General features: G+C 44.3%; 1 protein-coding gene and 1 pseudogene across 5 annotated transcripts in view; both read left to right on the plus strand.

Annotated features, from left to right (window-relative positions):
• The window catches only part of LOC310670646 (uncharacterized protein), a 306,280-nt gene that overhangs the window by 257,700 nt on the left and 26,763 nt on the right, over positions 1 to 21,817 (plus strand). For 2 of the 4 annotated variants that reach the window (XM_083426273.1, XM_083426276.1), the window contains exon 1: positions 19,288 to 19,428. The exons of the other annotated variants lie outside the window; for them this stretch is intronic. In XM_083426273.1, the coding sequence (XP_083282399.1) occupies positions 19,416 to 19,428 (13 nt within the window). In that variant the 5' untranslated portion in view covers positions 19,288 to 19,415. Of the gene's footprint in view, positions 1 to 19,287; positions 19,429 to 21,817 lie in introns of those variants that run through there. 4 annotated transcript variants of the gene reach the window in all.
• LOC310672777 (vomeronasal type-2 receptor 26-like) lies at positions 4,899 to 10,558 on the plus strand (annotated as a pseudogene). Its single transcript, XR_014515462.1, has 5 exons — positions 4,899 to 5,213; positions 5,469 to 6,275; positions 7,868 to 8,095; positions 8,514 to 8,640; positions 9,648 to 10,558. The product of XR_014515462.1 is annotated as a vomeronasal type-2 receptor 26-like (transcript).

Consider the following 21,817-nt stretch of genomic DNA (forward strand, 5'->3'; position numbering starts at 1 on the left):
TGAAAGCGTTAAGAAGTAATGATTTGATAAAAGGTGTGAAAGTGGTTGTAAGGAATATAAGGTAAAAGCCTTCGCTGATGATTTCGTTATAGCAATAGAAAACCCTATTAAAAGTATTAGCGAAGTGTTAGAAGAGATAGAGTAATTTGGACAAGTTGCCGGATTCAAATTAAATAAGAGCAAAACGAAAATAATGGTTAAAAATATGGATCAAGAGATAATAGAAAGAATTCAGCAACAAAGAGATATGGAAGTGGTTAAGAAAGCTAAATATCTTGGGATTATATTAACTCCCAAGTGTATTGATCTTTTTCAAAATAATTATGTACAAGTTTGGAACAAAATTAGGAAGGACCTGGAAGTGTGGGGAAGAATGAAGTTGTCATTTTGGGGAAGAATTGCAACGGTAAAAATGAATGTGCTACCAAAAATGCTGTTTTTATTTCAATCAATACCAATAATTAAAGGTGTTACGATATTTAAAGAATGGCAAAAATATGTCTGGCAGGGCAAGAAGCCTAGAATAAAATTTAAGATTTTAACGGATGCAAAAGATAGAGGAAGCTTTGCCCTGCCAGACCTAAAGTTATATTTTGAGGCTGCATGTCTTTGCTGGGTGAAAGAATGGATAAAGTTGGAAAATTCAGAATTTTTGGATTTAGAAGGATATGACAATAGATTTGGTTGACACGCATATTTATGGTATGAGAAAAAAAGAGTGCATAAAGATTTTGAAAATTACATTTTCCGAGGTCCGCTGATTGAAGTATGGAATAGGTACAAAAATTTATTAGAGTTTAAAACTCCATTGTGGCTGTCGCCATTGGAGGTAATGAGTGTTAAGAAGATCAATATGACGGGGAGTTGGATTACATATGAGAATTTAATTATAAAAGAAGGAAATAAATGGAAATTGAAGCCATACGATGAAGTTAAAGAATATGTGTTTGATTGGTTACACTACTTCCAACTGAATGCGATATTTAAAAAAGAGGTGCTGGAAAGAGGTTTTCAAGATGAAAAATCTAGATATCAAAAAGAAATTGTGAATATACATTTTATCAAAAATGTATAAATTACTACTTGAGTGGCATACTAAGGATGAAGAGGTTAAAGTTGCAATGATTCAGTGGGCCAAAGACTTTGGTTATAATATTCAATTTGATGACTGGATAAGATTGTGGAAAGAAGGAATGAAATTTACTGCATGTACCACAATAAAAGAAAATGTTATGAAAATGTTATACAGATGGTATGTTACACCAGTAAAACTTGGAAAGATGTATAAAGTGAGTAACAAATGTTGGAAATGTCAGGAGAAAGAAGGAACATTCTATCATATGTGGTGGGAATGTACAAAAATGAAAGGTTTCTGGGAAATGATTTATAATGAATTGAAAAAAATGTTGAAATATACCTTTGTTAAAAAACCAGAAACTTTTCTGTTAGGAATACTAAGAAACGACAAAAAAAAAAAAAGAAGGATGAGAAGTTGTTTTTATATGCAGTAACAGTGGCAAGAATTTTGATGGCACCAAAATGGAAACAGGAAGAAATCCCAACAAAAGAAGAATGGAGAATGAAGTTGATGGAATACGCAGAATTAGACAAGCTAACGGGGAGAATTCGGAACCGGTGAGACCAGAGATTTACCGAGGACTGCAATAAATTTACATAGTATATAAAGAATATATGTGAAGGTCAATTAACGTTTGTAGGTTTTCAAGAAGCTCTGTGATAATAATGGAAAGAAATATTGTTTTATAATAATTGTTAAGATTAATTTGGTTAAAAAAACAAAACAATATAGATGCAAGAAATGTGAATAACTGTGAAAACATGAAAATTTCCAGATAGACTGAAGGAAGTCTGAAAGTGGAAAGATTAGAATTGGATGTATAATTCAAATGGAATGTTTTGTTTTGTTTTTAATTATTGATAAATTTGAAAATTTTATTTAAAAAAAATTTAAAAAAAATTGTAGGCTCTTTGGATGATTCCCACTTCTAAAGGAGCAAGTGCATAATTTGGGGGTACTCTTGGATACACCTTTGTCACTAGAGACCCACGTGTCCTCTATGGCTGTTTGTGAACAGGAATAGCCTGACCACTGGAGAAATGGAAAACTTGGAGCTGGACTACTGCAATGCACTCTTTCTGGGGCTGCCCTTGGGTCTGGTGCAGAATCTCTAGTTGGTGCCAAATGATGTGGCCAGATTGTCCTTGCGAGCTTTTGGTCAAGAACATCTGGCACCACACACCTTGCCCATTTGAAGGACTATCCACTTAAACCTATTTTCTGCTTCCTGCAACTTCCATTCCTGATTCACCAGAGGACCTCTTCTGTTATTCCATGACTACTAAGCTTACCCAGGAGGCACGTTGTTGGAAGCTTTTTTGGGAAGTCCAAGTGTTGGTTTGTCTGTTTCTTTATTAAATTTGTATACCGCCCTTCACCCAATGATCTCAGGGTGGTTCACAGCATAAAAATACAGGATAAGACCAAAAAGTATATAATAAAAAGAAGAACAAAAACAAAAACCTACAAAAAAATCTGCTGAATCACCTCTGTCTTTATGTGAAATCTCAGTTCCCTTTTTCACCTCTCAAATTCATCAGAATAGCCCTATCCTGTGTTAGCATCTGTGCGGGGGGGGGGAGATTCTGCCAGGGCTCACGTATGATAGTTCAGGTAACTTCTAGCTCTTAATTTTGGTATTTTTCACCAATCATTGGCATTTGCATATCACAGTTTGGGGGCAGATCTTGGAGTTTTCACAAACATGTTTTTCTTCAGCCCCGCAGTTGCAGGTGGAGCTGCATAAAATGTTTAGGAACTTGCAGAGGTGGTACTTCTTCTCTGTATAATTATCAAAATGATAGTGTGTGTGGTTTTCTTGCTTCCAAAGACCACATTTGAGTCCACTAAACGTGATGTTATGGATTTGAGGCAGAAAGGTCTGGCAGATATATGCCTCCTGAGCCACCCAAAACTTGGGGGGGCTGAGATTTAGGACAGATGATAACTGCACCAGAATGAGGTTGGCTTGACTTCTCTCCACTTCAGATGTGACCCCTCTGCAGAGCTCCGTTAGTAAGAAGAAGGTTACTGCATCTTGCAAGGACCACAACAAAAGGCTTCTAATTCTTTGTAAGGGAGCAGTCATAAAAGAGGTGCTTGTTATTGGGAAGAAAAAGATGGTCCTCGTTCTACTGCTTCTACTGCCTTATGGGGACTGTGGGAAACTGAAGACAAAATGCCTCTTGTCTTTGGAAAGGGATAAGATAGATTCACCTAATTATTTCAGGCCAGGAGACCACCTCATCAGTGGGGTCATCTCTGCCACAAACACTGTGTTTCATCCTCATATCTTTAGCCAATGTCCTTCCACCAGCTTTTATTGGTAAGACCTTTTGTGGGGATGGAGTTCCTGATGTTCCACTTGGTACCATTTCCATGAGATCCAACTCATCTCGAGTTACTTTCAGCAGCCTTTCTCATTATCTGGTACCTGCTTTTAAGAACATTAGAAGATCCCAATGGCAGATAAATTAGGGGATGATGAGGCTCTCAGCGGCTTCCAGTCACAATGGCTATGTTCTCCATTCACTGTCACAGGCACTATGCCTCTGGGTACCAGTAACTGAGAATCTCAAGTAGGGGAAGAGTTCTTGTGCTTCTCAGTTTCCCATGTGCATCTGGTTGGCCACCTTGAGAATTCTGGAACAGATGAGCCTTGGGGCTGATTCTGCAGGATTTTTCTGAAAAATGATGGTAGGAGAAGTGTGTCTTTTTGCCTTAGGTTTAATATAAAGGGGGGAAATATCTACTTTCTCAAAGCAGAATTATGATAGTGCTTTCTGGATCTTTTAATCACTGTCTTAGATTAATAATAATAATAATAATAATAATAATAATAATAATAATAATAATTTTATACCCCACCCATCTGGCTGGCTTTCTCCAGCCACTCTGGGCAGCTTCCAACAAAATATTAAAATACAGTGGTCTGTTAAACATTAAAAGCTTCCCTAAACAGGGCTGCCTTCAGATGTCATCTAAAAGTCGGCTAGCTGTTCTTCTCTTTGACATCTGGGCGGGTGCCACTACCAAGAGGGAACCGCCAGAAGGCCCGTGGCGCTGGACCTCAGTGTCCGGGCAGAGCGATGGGGGTGGAGACGCTCCTTCAGGTATACTGGACCTAGGCCATTTAGGGCTTAAACGTCAGCACCAACACTTTGAATATATTATGTCCCACATCCTTCGCCCATTTTATCATAGCACAATTTACCTGGTCCTCTTTAGTGTCCCATTCCAAAAGCTTGGAAACGTACTGAGAGCTAATGTAGATCTTTCAAGACTGGTGTTATGTGGTGTCGGCGGCCACTCCCAGTCACCAGTCTAGCTGCCGCATTCTGGATTAGTTGTAGTTTCTGGGTCACCTTCAAAGGTAGCCTCACATAGAGCGCATTGCAGTAATCCAAGCAAGAGATAACTAGAGCATGCACCACTCTGGCGAGACCATCTGCGGGCAGGTAGGGTCTCTGCCTGCGTACCAGATGGAGCTGGTAAGCAGCTGCCCTGGACACAGAATTGACCTGCGCCTCCATGGACAGCTGTGAGTCCAAAATGACCCGAGGCTGCGCACCTGGTCCTTCAGGGACACAGTTGCCCCATTCAGGACCAGGGAGTCCTCCACACCTGCCTGCCTCCTGTCCCCCAAAACAGTACTTCTGTCTTGTCAGGATTCAGCCTCAATCTGTTAGCCGCCATCCAACCTCCATCTGCCTCCAGACACTCACACAGGACCTTCACTGCCTTCACTGGTTCTGATTTGAAAGAGAGGCAGAGCTGAATATTAGCGGTAGAACAGAAATATTACTTGGACAGTGCTGGCATGTATATAATTTCTCCCCCCAGGAAAGGACCCACAAAGTACTGGCAGCTCCTCTCCTTCTTGTATGCCATTCAAGCGATCAACCAGAATCAAAAGCTGTTACCCAACATCACCCTGGGCTACAGCATCCATGAGAACTTTTTTGATGGGAGGGTGACCTATGATGCTTTGCTAGACATGCTGTCAATTGGGCAGCTGAACTTTCCAAACTACAGCTGTGGTAAACAGACTAACTTACTGGCTGTTCTCGAAGGGTCCGACTCTCAAAACTCCATCCAGATTTCAAACATGTTGGGCATCTATAAAATCCCACAGGTAGGAATGGAGAGAGGTATAATAGCATTATGATATTGGCAGTCTTATTTTCAACTACCCTCCTGTTGATCCCTAGCATCAAATTTGCCTTCCTTACGGCTGCCACAACCTTCGAGGAAATCACTGTTCCCACCAAAGTGTCCTTGCAATAGACCTTCCTCCTTCCGAAGACCTTCCCAATCTCATGTTGGGCTTAGAAATATTTCGGCTTTGATCTGAAATCAAACAAGATCCAAATCTTCCTTCTCTTCCCAGGTCAGTTATGCTTTTGTCTCTCATGTTCTGAATGATAAGAGGCATTTCCCTTTTTTCTACCGGATGGTCCCCAAAGAAGAAGCCCTGTACCCAGGGATTGTCAAGCTGCTCCAGCACTTCCGATGGACGTTGATTGGCCTCCTTGCACCAGACACCGACAATGGAGAGAGGTTCCTGAAGAGCTTGACACCTGTGCTCATCAAGAGCGGTGTCTGTGTTGTCATCTCACAAAGCATCCAAGGACTGAATACAAATGGAGTATACGTTCCTCGTCTTCCATTCCGCAAGTGGAGGCAAGTGCATGTATTTGTTTACTACGGGGAAAGGACTTATTTCTTAGATGGACTACTCATCATACAACAGTTTTTTGACATAGGGATGAAATCCATTTTTGGGAAAATCTTCATTACAACAGTTTTGTGGGATGTCGCCCTGGAACTGATGTATAATGACATATCTTTCCAACACATCCATGGTATATTTTCCTTCTTCACTGAGACAAGTAAAGGGGCAAAATACGGTGATTTTCTACCTTTTTTCTTTGGTATTAAGAAGTTTTGGGAGGATGCTTTTAATTGCTCCTATTCAAAGCATACATTCTCAGTGAAAGGCCGGACAAGATGCAGAGAGAGAGGGAAACTGGAGAGGCTTCCCCAAGATGATCTGGAAAGAATCCTCTCTCTAGACAGCTACAGGATCTACAACACTGTGCAAGCCGTGGCTCGTGCCTTAAATGCTGCATATTCATCTAGATCTAAGCAGAGGGGAACTGAGAGAATGGGACTTCAAAGGCTACAGCCATGGCAGGTATTTTCTTTCCCTTCATAGACATCACATCTGAGCATGACAATCGATTGTAGTGTTGCAGATATTGAATATTGTGCAGTTTGAAATGATTGGAAGCATAAGAACTGGAAGCATTCATATCCTTTTGGAAATGAATTATTGTCCAGGCGCATAGAAATATTATTCACTCTTTACTCAAATAACTCTTTATAACAGAATGAGAATATTCTGTCCAGCACAGGTTCGGGATCTCTCTCTCTCTCTCTCTCTCTCTCTCTCTCTCTCTCTCTCCATCTCTCTCTTTCTCCTGCCTTTCAGCCTCCAGGCTGTTTGCTTTATCTTCTGGAGAGCTTCATTTACAAAACTCTATTGAGTTTTGGAGCCAAAGACAAAAAGGCAACTCCCTTCAAAAAGGAGATATTGCAAACCAATACCTTCATCACATGATCTAAGGTTACAACACTCACATGTTAAACCAGTTAATTAATCTTAATCTCAGCAAGAGCCCAGAGCCCTTTAGGAAAAAACTACTATGGAAAAAACCCAAAGTTTGCGAAACACATTACCCATTTTCCATTTTCAACCTTCCTTAATACATATACATTTTTCATTTCTGTTTGCTATTCTTATTCTTGCCTCATTGCACAGCCCCCCGAGCAACTGCTCCCATCATGTGCCCAATTCTTCTTATTCCGCAAGTTGGAATTATTTTTGGCAGGGAAGATGGCATTGACCAGGCTGTCTCTAGTCTCTATTCCTTTGACACCCGCTTGACTCTGCTCTGGCTCTCTGCTCCCTCCACCAAGCTCCTGCCTTTCCCTGCTGAAGCCCATATTGGAGATTTCATTCAGGTTGCCTTGAAAGGAAAAGCAAACCTAATTTCTGAAACAATCCAAGGGGGCAGCATCCTTCAAAAACATGCTTACTAGGAGAAAATCACACAGAAATGCTGAAGAATTCTGATGAGTTTCTATTATTATTATTATTATTATTATTATTATTATTATTATTATTATTGGGGTTTGTGTGAGAGAGAACAGAGTATGAACCAAAAGTGACAAGATCCCTCCATTGCTATTTGAGTCTGCAACCAGCTCTAAGCAAAGGGGAAGTGGATTGTCAGTATGCTTCCATTATTATTATTATTATTATTATTATTAGATAATTGTAATTAAATTATCAATCTAACAATTCCAAATAAACATTTTACAAACTCTAAAATATCCGATGACTTCCCTTCTTCTCGTTCCATGGTTCATTTTACATCTTATACACCCCTGTATATTTTGCTATAACCATTCAAATCAGTTTTCTACTTTTACATCCATTAAACATTATTTACGTGGTTGAATTTATCTTAATGCTGCCACCGTTTTCAGCTGCATACAGTTATTTTCCCTATACTCAATAAATGCTTTCCACTCTTCTTTCAATGTATGTTCTTCTTGCTCTCTTATTCTGCATGCTAAATCTCCAATTTCTCCATATTCTGTCCACTTAAGTTGCCAATCCTCTTTAGCTGGGACCTCGCTCACTTTCCATTTCTGGGCCAGCGAAACAGGGGCCTATGCTTCCCTTTATTCTAAATGCTCTCATCTTTGCTTCTGTTCCAGCTCCACCCTTTCCTAGGAAACACCCAGTTCTACAATTCCTCCATGGACAGAGTGTATTTGGATGAGAACGGGGAGCTGGCAGCCGACTTGGACATTGTGAACTGGGTGGTGTTCCCCAATAAATCCGTCCTCAGAGTGAAGTTTGGGAGTATCGACAGACAGGGATCCCCAGACCTGAAGTGCTCCATCGACCAGGAGGCCATTGTGTGGCCCAAGTGGCTCAATCAGGTGACGGGGAGTGGGAATCATGCCTGTCATTTTGCTGTCTTTTCTATGAGCTGTAATAAGCGCTCCCTGTTCTGTGGGCTGCTGCCCTCAGTTGCCTGTCAACTCCAGCACTGGGCTGTTGTTCCAGATAGTTCCTACAGCTCCTCTGCTCAGCTGGGTGCCAAAGGAGGCTTCCTGCTAAACTGTGTGTATGGGGAAAGGGGGGTTCCTTGCTTTTCGGTTGTTATATGAATTTCTATCAGTAGTGAATGGCCCATATACAGAACTTTATTTAATGGAGGTCCTTTGTTTTTTTCTGAATTCAATCATGAATAATTCATGTAATGGACAGTGATGGGAAATGCTTAGTTTCAGCAGATGACAACATACTATGTCTCAAAGAACAATTCTCATTGACGCTCTTCGTCTCTGTGCCTAGACCATTCCTACTTCCAGGTGTGTGGAAAGCTGTCGCCCTGGATCCGTCAAGGTGATTCAGGAAGGGAAGCCTCTTTGCTGTTATGAATGTCTTCCCTGTGCAGAAGGGACCATCTCCACTCAGGAAGGTGGGTGACTCCAAGGGAAAGGCTGGCCTTGGGGAAGAGAGAAGGGTTCAGTCAGGAATCTCTCAAAACCATTTCTGGGCAGGACAAGGCTGGTATGCTTCATGTGTGGGAGGGCACTGGGTGATTCAAATCATCATCATCATCAATCTCTTTTTATGATTATAGTTAATGATATTGTTCTAAAATGTATCATCATCATCGTATATATAAATATATTAAGCTGATTGGGAAAGGAGGATATAAACATGTCAATCACTAAATGGCTGCCCACCCATTTCCCACTTCTTAGCCCTACTATTCATCCTTACTCCAAAAAATACCTTTGGTCAAATGTGAAGGAGGGAGGTCTAAACCACGGAGCCTCTTGGTCTTGCTGAAGGTCAGCAGTTCGAAACCACGTGACGGGCTGAGGTCCCGTTTCTCTGTCTCAGCTTCTTCCATCCTAGCAGTTTGAAAGCACACCAGTGCAAGTAGATGGATAGGTGTCACTGCAGCGGGAAGGTAAATGGTGTTTCCGTGCGCTCTGGCATTCGTCATGGTGCACCAGAAGCGGTTTAGTCATGCTGGCCACATGACCCAGAAAGCTGTCTGTGGACAAACACCAGCTCCCTCGGTCTGAAGCGAGATGAACACTGCACCCCATAGTTGCCATTGACTAGACTTAACTGTCCCGGGGTCCTTAAGGAGGGAGATTGTTATGGACCTAGGGTAGATATTAGACTTCTGCACAGACCCCTGGTCCTCCTTTTGGCCCTGGTATAGGGGGCTCCAAGCAGCCCAACCTGCCAGAGGCCAAGCTGGGAATCTCTAGCCCTGGAATCTGTTCCAAATTTCTTCGGGGTAGAGCTAATGTTTAGAAAAACCTAATTAAATACGTGTAGTGATCGGTGGCTGTCCCAGACTGACTTGGTCTACGACTGAATCTCTCCCAAGAGGCTAGATACTGCTCAGGGCTTGCCCGAATCCAGTGTATTAGATATTACTTACTCTTTCTCTCCCTCTTGCAGATGCAGACCATTGCAAAAAATGCCCAGAAAATCAGCACCCAAACAAGAACCGAGATCAATGTGTGTTCAAGCATATCACCTTCCTAGCCTATGAAGAATCTCTGGGGGTTGTCCTACTTTCCCTTGCCCTACTGGGGTCCTTAGCCACAAGCTTTGTTTTAGGAATCTTTATTAAATACAACGAAACTCCCATAGTCAAAGCCAACAACCGGGACCTCTCCTACATCCTCCTGGTCTCCCTCCTGCTTTCCTTTTTGTCCTCCTTCCTGTTCATTGGGAGGCCAAGGAAAGGGACCTGCCTTCTCCGACAAACGGCCTTCAGCATCATCTTCTCTGTTGCTGTTTCTTCTGTGTTGGCAAAAACCATCACTGTGGTTCTGGCCTTCCTGGCCACCAAGCCAGGGAACTGAGTGAGGAGATGGCTGGGGAAGAGTCTGGCCAACTCCATTGTCATTTCCTGTTCCTGTGTCCAAGTTGTCATCTGCATGATCTGGCTGGGAATCTCACCACCATTCCCAGACTCTGACATGCACTCCCAGCCTGGGGAGATCATCCTGCAATGCAACGAAGGGTCTGTGGCCATGTTCTATAGTGCCCTTGGCTACATGGGCTTCTTGGCGGCCATCTGCTTCACGGTGGCTTTCCTAGCCAGGAAGCTGCCTGGGGCCTTCAATGAAGCCAAGCTGATCACCTTCAGCATGCTGGTCTTCTGCAGTGTTTGGGTGTCCTTTGTGCCCACCTACCTGAGCACCAAGGGGAAATCCATGGTAGCCGTTCAGGTTTTCTCCATCTTGGCCTCCAGTGCTGGGCTCCTGGGCTGCATCTTCATTCCCAAATGCTACATTATTTTGCTGAGACCTGATCTGAACGCAAAGGAGCACCTGACAGCAAAAACTAAAGATAGCACCTGATTCTTAAAATACTATTTTTCAAGAAGGTAGAGAAGTGATGTTCTTGAAAATTGATGTTTCAATTTAAAAAACCATTACCCTCATTTGATCATGTAGAACCAACCAACTTAATGGAAGTAGTTATGAAATTTGGATTTGGCTGAAAATTTGTTAATACTTTGGAAGATATAGATCACATAGATCACAGGGAATTCACATTTTGTAATTATTCTTGGAACGGAACAAGCATGTCCACTGTCACTCCTGTTATTTCTCCAAGTGAATCTTCAGCCCCCGGCTCTCTCACTTCCTCATTCATCGCCACCTCCTCTGCAGGTGCTGCTAAGTGCCCTCTGTCTTTGAGATCTTTGCTCTCCTACTTTTAAGGCTCGCTTGGTTCTGGAAGATGGTGGGTCTAGAATGGTTTCTAATGACGTGTCAGCCAGATGTTGCTCTGGCTCTCCCATGATTTCCCAACTTTTATCCTCATCTGCCTCTGAACTTTATACTTCCCTTTATACTTTCTTCCTCTTCCTCCTCCCTGGGAGGGTTAGATGGAGAGGGGGTCTCCCCCATTCCTCCCTGGCCCTTGGTCATCTTGGTCACTCTCCACCCCATACCTGCCAACTCATCAATATCTGCCTTAATTTATGGTGCCCAGAACTGGACACCGTATTCCAGGTGTGGTCTGACCAAGGCAGAATAGAGTGGGACTATTACATCCCTTGATCTGGACACTATACTTCTGTTGAAGCAGACTAAGTTTTCACTTTTATAAACTTTATGGAACTGTTTAGAACTTTTACAGCTGCCTGGAACTTCCAAAACTGTATTGGAGAATCACGGGAGGCGGAAGCCATCCGTACTGCAGACACCAAGAAGCAATCAGGGTGCGTCACGCCATCAAAGTGGTGTGGGAACTTTATGATCCTTGTGTTCAGGACCCTTGTGTTTCTGGGACCCATAGATGGCTGTGGGGACATGCAACAGACCACGCTTATATAGAGCATGAAACCCACAAAAATGTTTAGCTCCATTGGGCCCTTAATTTTAAAAAAGGGGGGAGTTTCATGGAGCATGTGGAAGATTGGGGGAAATCAAAACCCATTCCTCCTGATCAGAACTGATGAGTTGATGACCACTGTAAGCAGATGAAAACATTAGCAGGATTGCAATAACACTTGTAATGTAGCAGTTGCTATGGAGAAAATGCAGTGATGTAAAATATGGACTATTGAACAGTATGCAGTTGAAAACCCTTGGAGGGGAAGGTGAGAAGTCCAAAGATTTGGAGAGATCTTTAAATATAGATGTGTATGGTTGTATTGTTATAATCTTATACTTGCAAAATCAAATAAAAACTATTAAAAGAAAAGAATTGATGAGTTGGTTGTGTTGAGTGCTCACAGCCCATCCCAAGCAAAACATTCAGGTTCATTGGGCCCTTAATCCAAAATGGGGACTGAAGGGGCCACATAGGGCAGGGGGACTTGAAACCCATTCCTTGTGACCAAGAACAACAGGAAATTCACATAGGGGGTTCAAGCAACCCACCCTGAAAACAATATGAGCTTCATCCCTCTCTTAAACCAAAATAGGATTTCAGGGGCCACCTGGAAGGTTGGGGGGCTCTATCACATCCCTTGGGATTGCAGGGGGATGAGATGGTTGTGCACAACCTGCCACCCTCAAAAATATGTTTGTGGTGACATTTAAAACTAGCCCGTTTGGGGTGTCCTAAAAGCGCGAGGGAAAGAAGGAAGAGCACAGCCACTCTTCATTTGTGATGTAGGCTTTTTGCTCTATCCCTCTCAATGTCTGCAGCTGTTTAGGGAATTGACAAGACAGGGGACATTTTATGCACCAGACCTTTCAGACTCAGTGTGAGAAATTATGAATCTCTGGAGAAATCCCTGGAGAAATCCCTGGGAAAAATAAGAATATTTATGAGGCGGGCAAGCATCGCCCTGGCAACCTTCTGGAGTCTCTCTGTGGCTTGAGGAGCAGATGCAGAGCTGGGGAAAACATGTTTGCAAGAACACAGAGAAGCAGCTGCCCTGTTTTGACATGGGCCAGCATAGGGTGGAAAGGTCAGCTTGGATTTTAAATAGCAATGCACCTTCGCTGGGGTCAGGACCAATATATTTTTTTAGGATGTATGCAAATATATATACGCTCTACATAGAGTACCTACATCTGAGCCCTGTGAACTCATGAAACCCATTCCCTTTACAAGAAGATTCTTATTCTTATTATATATTATTTATTGAGTTTATTTACCGCTGTAAACATAGAGGTCTCAGCGGAGTTCACAGAAAAGATCACAACATATATAACCAGAATAAAATCAACAACCCAATAACACCCACCCCCCGAAAGGAGCCACATTTTAAAAGGGTATAGGATGTCAGTCAGGTCAACCAAAGGCCTGGTTAAAGAGGAAGGTTTTTGCCCGGTGCCTAAAGGGGTATAATGAAGGCGCCAGGCAAACCTCCCTGGCGAGAGCATTCCACAGACACGGAGCCACTGCAGAGAAGGCCCCGTTCTTGTGTTACTGCCCTGAGGAGGAGGCACACAAAGGAGGGCCTCAGAAGATGATCTCAGGGTCTGGGTAGGTTTATATGGGAAGAGACGGTCCTTGAGGTATTGCAGTCCTGAGATCACGCTGACATGCTTGGATCTCCACATCCCCAAGGCCATCTTCCCCCTTACCACACACATTCTCTACTACCTGAACCTTCCGCACCATCTGAATTATCACAGAAACTTTGCCTACTTGCACATTCTCTAAGGTTTACAAAGAACTCCAAGGATTTTCAGTCATCCCCACCAAACAGATCTTTATTTCTGCAATACAACACAACTTAAGTACAGGCAACTCGCCGTTTGGGTCATTGCACAGCAGCAGTCATGCAAAAGACCATTTTGCCCCCCCCCCTTGTCTTCTGGGTCCGAAAATGACGTCTGGGCTGCACACGCACGTCAATCTATCGCTCGCACGATGGTTTCCACCTCCATAAGAACAAATCCTAGCTAAAATACTGAATTTCATCACGTAAGTTATGAACGCTTTCGTTTATATAACGCCTTGGTTGCCCAACTGGCTAATTGGCACCAGCCACCTGGTTTTTCACCTACCTCGTAGCAAATCGTCACAACTTTTTGGGTATTGGCAGTTAGGCATTGGAATATGTTTGTGTGTTGGGGGGCAGGGTGTGGCCATCGCCTACCTCTGCACTTTATGGGTATTCCGGTAAAGGAATCTGGCGTTCGTGGATCCTGTCCGACGCCCTTGTGGTGGCTAGGGCCATGGCAGGACCCCCCCCCCCCCCGACATCAGGGGGAGCTTACAGTTGTATTTGCATCAACAGGCTCCTCCTACTGGTGGTTAACCCTTGTTAGACTCACCCCTTCCTTCCTGTTGTTTTATCCAATGCCTAAGCCAATACCTCTCACATGCTGTATTCAATAACGTTGTGGCCTTTTTTAGTCCATTAACCTAGTAAGGTGAAGGAAAGGATTGGACCCTGATTAATAAAATACACACGAGGCTTGGCTAGCAAGACTCTGGGAGGAAGTGCCAATAATAATCTGCCACACCCTGGCCCAGGTCCCTTTTATTAACAAAAGAACTCTTAACACAGCTATTGTAAGAACCAATCAGATTTCCTCTGAGCATTTCAAAAAATCCCCCACGTGGGACAAAGTCAGATCAGAGAAATCCTTTTAACTACAAAGAAACTATTTTCTACTTGAGCATGCATACGTGGTTAAGCTAAACAAACAGGAACCAAGGAGGAATGCATTTAGGAAACCCAGAGGTCATAAACCCATAGGAAAGAAAGATAGTATTTACCATCTCCTTGTGAACTCTCTTCCTGGCCCTTAAGATCGACCTAAAGATTAACAAAATCTACATCAAAGCTACTTTCTGTCTTTATGTGCTGAGGATGCCCAGTGAAGCAACTGGTCTGTGTTTTAGCATGCTATACATGACTGTCAGGCAGTGAGAAAATGGCAGAGGTGCAGAGGCTTGTGGGATTCAATCAGAAGTCATGTCAAATGGCTCAAGCCCAGTCAAAGCAATGCGTTCATTGCTGACACAATGGCTTGCTACATTTCCCATAATTCCTCATAGCAATCCCACCTGACCACCACAATTCACTGCTGGAGTCATGTTGTGTGGGGGAGACAACGCATCCTGACACTTTCATCAAGCTGCCTCCTGAGTAAGCTGAGTAGCCCTGGAATAAGAGAAGAGGTCCTCTTATGGATCAGGAATGGAAGTTTCAGGAAGCAGAAAATAGTATTAAGTAGATAGTTCCTCCAAATGGGGGGCTGTGGTGCCAGATGTTCTTGACCAAAAGCTCGCAAGAACAATCTGGCCACATCATGTTGCACCAACCAGATATTCTGGACCAGACCCAAGGGCAGCCCCAGAAAGAGTGCATTGCAGTAGTCCAGCTCCAAGTTTTCCAATGCATGGGCTCCACTGGTTAGGCTATTTCTGTTCACAAACAGCCATAGAGGACATAGAAGTTGCCCTGTGCCATAGAACATATGAGTGGGCCTCCCTGCCTCCACCTAGCCGCTCGGCAGGAGAACAAAAGCCAGAGTTGTCTGAGTGGGTGGAGCTGGAAGCAGGTTGGAAGTTGGATACACAAAGACATACATGCTCTGTGCTGGATTCAAAGCAGTGACTAATGCAGTGCTAATGCTCTGTGGAGTATTAATGCAGTGAAGCCCTGCTACATATGCTCAGGTTGCATATACAGTTCTTCACCCGTTCTTCACCTGAAACTGTTCTTAACCTTGTTAACGGAAAATACGTACCGAGGGTTCACTTGGACAAACAAGACACCAACCAGAGTAAGTTCGGAGCAAAACAGCAGCCAGTAGGCTTGGTCTTTATTGAAGAAAAGACTGTCGCGACAGGACTCCCACCGCCCACGAGGTGAAGCAAGATGGAAGCCCAGAACAAAGGAAGACCCTAACTTTTATTAGCTCCTAATCCCCTGAGTTACACCTCTAGAAATGCATCATAGTGACATCATGAATATATTAAAATCAGGAGGAGTCAGGGAGGGGTCGAGCAGGTAATCAAACCCAAACTCTTCTTCTTCTTCTTCTTCTTCTTCTTCTTCTTCTCCCACTGCTGCCGCCACCGTGTTGTTGTTGTTTAGTCGTTTAGGACTCTCCTTGATCCCATGGACCAGAGCATGCCAGGCACTCGTGTCTTCCACTGCCTCCTGCAGTTTGGTCAAACTCATGCTGGTAGCTTCGAGAACACTGTCCAACCATCTCATCCTCTGTTGTCCCCTTCTCCTTGTGCCCTCCATCTTTCCCAACATCAGGGTCTTTTCCAATGTGTCTTCTCTTTTCATGAGGTGGCCAAAGTATTGGACCCTCAACTTCAGGATCTGTCCTTCCAGTGAGCCCTCAGGGCTGATTTCCTTCAGAATGGAGAGGTTTGATCTTCTTGCAGTCCATGGGACTCTCAAGAGTCTCCTCCAGCACCATGATTCAAAAGCATCAATTCTTTGGAGATCAGCCTTCTTTAGGGTCCAGCTTTCACTTCCATACATCACTACTGGGAAAACCATAGCCTTAACTATACGGAGCTTTGTTGGCAAGGTGATGTCTCTGCTTTTAAAGAGGCTGTCTAGGTTTGTCATTGCTGCCATCGTACCACCAGGCGATTTCTGTTCTCATCCTGAAGCAAAGTTCTTAACAGGAGGTAATATTTCTGGGTTAGCGGCTCCTCCTGCTTCCGGCCTGGGGTGGGGGTGGGGGTGGTCGCAGCTCAAGGGGGTCTCCCAAATGAGGCATGGGCGGGGGGGGGGGCTCCTGCCTTGGAGGAGGAGCGAGCGGTGCTCCGCTTGTGCTCGGCTTGCCAAGGGTTAAAAGGAACAGAGCTGGGTTTCTAGAGAGGACAGGAAGTGGAGGCGTGGGGGGGGCAAGGTCCTCCCGAGCAAAAGCCCCTCCCTCGCCATTCCCGCCTGCAAGCGGAGGGGCTGCTTCCGCCTCCCTCTCTCTCTTGCCAGAGCTGCCTGGGGGTGAGTCTCGCCTCCCTCTCCCTCCGGGTGCAATGGGGAGAAGGGGCTGCGGGGGAGGATGCCTGGGGGGCTGGTCAGATCGGGGGGGGGGCAGACATTCCCCCAAGCCAAGCCAGGGAGGGGGCGGGGGGCCAGGGCTCTGCCCCGCTCTTCTTGCTTGGCCCCGTTGTGGGGGGGGGGTCTTGGAGGGGGGAGCCTGCAGAGAGAGCCCTGGAGTCTCGATCAAGAGTTGAGGAGGAGGAGGAGGAGGAGGAGGAGGAGGAGGAAGGGTGTTCTTCCTCTTGGCCAGCATCGCTACTGTGTCTTTTCTCCTGGCAGATCGAGGAGACAGCAGAAACTGCTACATTTTTAGCCGGGCGATGAGAGCCAGATCTCTTATGATTGGATCGCTTTTCTAACGTAGCTCAGCTTTTTTCTTTCTTTAATCAGTTTGGTCATTTATACTGATGTCAGCCTCCAGGACGTACTTTGCATACCAAACTATATAGCAAACTATATCTGGTCTCGGGAGCTATGCCCCACAAATAACCCAGAGATGCATTTTCAATAAAAGCACACATTCTGCTCATGTAAAAACACCAGGCAAGTTTGGAGTACATTGTCAGGAGCAGGGCTAGGCAAACTGAGGCCCGGGGGCCGGATGCGGCCCAATCGCCTTCTAAATCCGGCCCTGTTCTCATCCTGAAGCAAAGTTCTTAACCTGAGGTACTATTTCTGGGTTAGCGGAGTCTGTAACCTGAAGCGTATGTAACCTGAAGCGTATGTAACCCGAGGTACCACTGTATGTCCTTTTATTTAAAATGCATCTCTGGGTTATTTGTGGGGCATAGGGATTTGTTCATTTTTCTCTCTCTTCAAAATATAGTCCGGCCCACCACATGGTCTGAGGGACGGTGGACCGGCCCATGGCTGAGAAAGGTTGCTGACCCCTGGTCTATAGCTCTCCTTCTGGAGCCATAGAAGTCGGGATTGTCACTTTCAAGGGCACCATTTAAGACGTAGAGGTTTAGCCTGAATGCTGTTTGAGCCAAGCAGATGCCTGCAAAGTTTGATTTCTGATCCCTTGAAGAACGGGTGAGGCGGAATCCACTGGCTTCACGGTTGGGAGGAGACCATTTGTGCTGTGCATAAAGGGCATGATGATTAGGGCCCAATCTGGCATTGAGATCCCCTCCCAAAACTACAGATGCCTTTGGGTTCAGCAAAATAAGGTCAGTGGTATAAATATTCAGAAGAGTCACTCTCTGCATCACTTCCACTATTATCAGTAAAGTACTAGGGTGACCCTGCAGGGAGTACAAGATTCCCGAAGGCTTCGCTCACAAGGGTCATAGGAACGTGCAAGCCCACTCATCACAACAAGGTGTTGATCCAGCGAGTGAGAAGTACATTTTTGCAAATTTAACCGGGGACAAATACCACCTGTACATAATTTTTACGTAGTTCTCCTTCAGTAAAGTACATGCAGAAAATTTCAAATCTATAATAATAATTTATTATTTATACCCCGCCCATCTGGCTGGGTTTCCCCATCCACTCTTGGGCGGCTTCCAACAGAATATTAAAATACAATAATCTATTAAACATTAAATTTAACCAATTTAACCTCATATTTACTTTTTTCAAAGATAATGCTTCTAATTGGGAAAGTCACCATGCTGTTTTCTGTTAAATTAAATCTTTATATTTCCCCCCAAACTTTGAGAATCGAGTTTCTTATTATGACTATGAAGCCTTTTATGATCTTTTGCCTTATGATACCATAGATAAGCATGCCTGGCGTTGCAGTCTTCAGGCTTGGGGACAAGATGGTGACTGGTTTTTGCCCCATGTTCTGTCCATAAGCCCCATTTAGTTCAATGGGATCTATTCTCAGGTCTCTACTGTGCAGACCATGCCGGCCTTACAAAGTGGGGAGAGGTGTAAACAGAGGAAATTGGAACCACTGGAAATGTTTATAAATGGGGTTTCTGTTGGGAAGGGGCTGCCCCATTTGTGCTTTTCCAGGGGCAGGAGAATCCAGTGAGAGCCAGTGTGGAGTAGTGATTAAGAGCGGTAGACTCGTAATCTGGTGAACCGGGGTCACATCTTCGCTCCTCCACATGCAGCTGCTGGGCGACCTTGGGCTAGTCACACTTTTCTGAAGTATCTCAGCCCCACTCACCTCACAGAGTGTTTGTTGTGGGGGAGGAAGGCAAGGAGAATGTTAGCCGCTTTGAGACTTCTTCGGGTAGTGATAAAGCGGGATATCAAATCCAAACGCTTGATCTTCTCTTCTTCTTCCCTGCAGGGCCTCTGAGGCTCCATTTGCTTCTTCCTCTCTCCCAGGACCCTGCAGCTTGTTTTGGCTCCTTGACTCTTCAGGAAGGATGAAAGAGATGGATCCTGCAAAGCTAGCGAGGATGGAAGGGGGAAGATGGACGGTTGACCTGTTCAGGTTGTCTCCTGCATCCCTCCTCACAGCCTCTGAGCGTTCCTCTCTAGGGCTGTCAGAGAGATCTGGTGAGTTCCAGGGGAGGGGAGATGGGGACATGGAGGGATGGAGCCAGAGAGGTATTGGGGCTTGCTCAGCCTGGGGGTGGGGGGAGGCAGGCAGGCGGGAGGAGATTGAGAAGGTGGGCACCTTTGTTATCTGCAGGCAATTTGAGCTAGGAATACATCACAGCTCCCCGGCCACCATAATGTATTGGCAGCTCAAAATGTCTAATACCAGTGCCGTGACCTGAATGCCCTACCAGTGTCAAAAAACTTACTGCTCCATCACACAGCAGTAGAAGCAACGAACTCTGCATAAGGAAGTCAAGGAGGAGAATCGTGGGATCATGGACCCTCTTGGTAAAGCTCCCCGTTGGATCATAAGATCAGTTTTGAAATTCCATACATACCTCTATGTGAGGAACCTCCACTATTTGGATGGAGACCAACAGCACCTGGGATTCTCACATCCCCACCATGAACCCTGAATAGAAGGAGATCAACTGTGAATGTTCTTTGTCTAGTCATGCCTTTTTAAACAATGACCAGGTTTGTCTGAACTGCCCAGCAACTTCAATGTGTTCCTCTGCTAATTCAGAGTGTTAAATGTGGATATGAAAACGTCAAATTCCCCTCCCAAGCGATCCTAGAATATAGCTCCCTTTCTGTTCTTCAGACGTAGAATATTCTGCCACCTTTAGCTTTTCAATGATGGTTAAAATTCTGTCACATGACTCTGGCAATCTTTCTTTTCTTCATGTTTCACTTCAAATCTGTATAACACTGTTCTCATTCTCCTATTCCACTGTGTAGAATTTCCTCTATGCATCCTAAAAATTTCTTTCTACTTTTCAATCTGCCTTTAAAAATTGTTTCTGAGAGAATAATTAAGAGTACACTGGCAAAGTGGTCAAAATGTTAATGTCAATTTCTGATGTAAAACGTGTCACTTTACAACTCTCTGTTGGGATATGAGTACTACGCAGCTGCAAACTGGCAGCTTGGTGTTTACATCACATGATGCCCCTGACCGTGGGAATGGATATTCCAGGAAGTTCACAGGGATTTGTTCTTTGTGTAATTTGAGACCTTCCTGTTGCCTATGTGAAGGAAGTCTAAGTCAGTTACTTGGAGGAGACTGAACTGAACGGACATGTTTTTGTACAGTTGTGCAGTCAGAAATAAACTAGAGATGTAGACTTTCTGACTTTCTTCTTTCTCCTGCTGGTATGCAAAGGGGGAAAGGGGGTGTGCATCTTCCACACAGGGAGGTGTCGCCTATCAAGATCTTCCTGGACTGCGAAGATGCCAGCCAGAGTAGACCACCGGCAAACAAACCCCGGGAGCCTGGGAGAGGGGCCAGCCTCTCCCGAGGGGGCTAGTTTTCCAACACTCTCCACCTGTTTTCTGGATTACTCGTGGTTTTCTGGATTTTGTGGGCCCCAAACCCATTTTCTGTGGTATTTATATGTGTGTAGGTTGCCCTGGGTTGTTTGACCCTTGAAAAACATAGCTTTTTTTCTCCTAGAAAAGACTCCACAAGATTCTCTGTTTAGAGTTTAAACAGAACACATTACATTACTTGATATACAAAAACACGTTTACATGTGCTTATATATAATATATCTATATATATATTCTTTATTGATTTAGACTATTTCTACATTTATCCCATTCGTTATTCAAGACAATAAGCTACACTCAAAAAACCAAAATAATTCAACATCAAATAATACTGCTACGTTAGGTATGAAGAGGGAATTACAAGTGCTTCTATCTATATGAGACTTTACAGACTTTTTCTGAGGCCCATAGCAGCATAAAACAGGAAGCAGGTGCTCTCACAGAAAACCTCTCTCTCACTCGACAGTTGAGAACAGACCTAACTGAAAAAACGGCCTTCTGGAGTGACAGTCACCCTTTCCATAGCAACTTGGAGGCAACATTCACACACCGAGTTGTTTGTGAAGTTGAGGTAATTTCTGTCAGGTTTGGGTTTCTGACCTCTGTAGAAAGAGCTCACATCTTCTGTTCTTCCTCTTTCACAAATGTTCATTAGCATTGCTAAATAATTGGGGGCTCCATTTCTTCCTGAGTATCTAATTAGTTTCTGTCTTTGTTGTAGGTGATGATGAATTGGAAATGCAGAATGGGGGAGACCATGACAAAATCCACACAGTGGAGAAGCCATATCAAAATTGGGAATATGGAGAGAGCTCCAGTCAGAGTTCCCGTTCCCATCAAAGAACGCAAAGCGGGAAGAAAGGCTATCAGTGCTCAGAATGTGGGAAGAGCTTCACTCGGAAGGACAATCTCACTACCCATCAAAGAATTCATACTGGAGAGAAACCCTATCAGTGCTTGGAATGTGGGAAGAGGTTCAGTCAGAGGAGCACTCTCACTTCCCATCAAAGAATTCATACAGGGGAGAAACCCTATCAGTGCTTGGAATGTGGAAAGAGCTTCAGTAAGAGCAGCACTCTCACTTCCCATCAAAGAATTCATACTGGGGAGAAACCCTATCAGTGCTTGAAATGTGGAAAGAGCTTCAGTAAGAGCACCCAACTCACTTCTCATCACAGAATTCATACAGGGGAGAAACCCTATCACTGCTTGGAATGTGGGAAGAGCTTCAGTAAGAGCAGCACTCTCACTTCCCATCAAAGAATTCATACAGGGGAGAAACCCTATCAGTGCTTGGAATGTGGAAAGAGCTTCAGTAAGAGGAGCAGTCTCACTTCCCATCGAA

Source organism: Podarcis tiliguerta, assembly GCF_965153285.1.
Source record: "Podarcis tiliguerta genome assembly, chromosome: 2".
Lineage (NCBI taxonomy): Eukaryota > Metazoa > Chordata > Lepidosauria > Squamata > Lacertidae > Podarcis > Podarcis tiliguerta.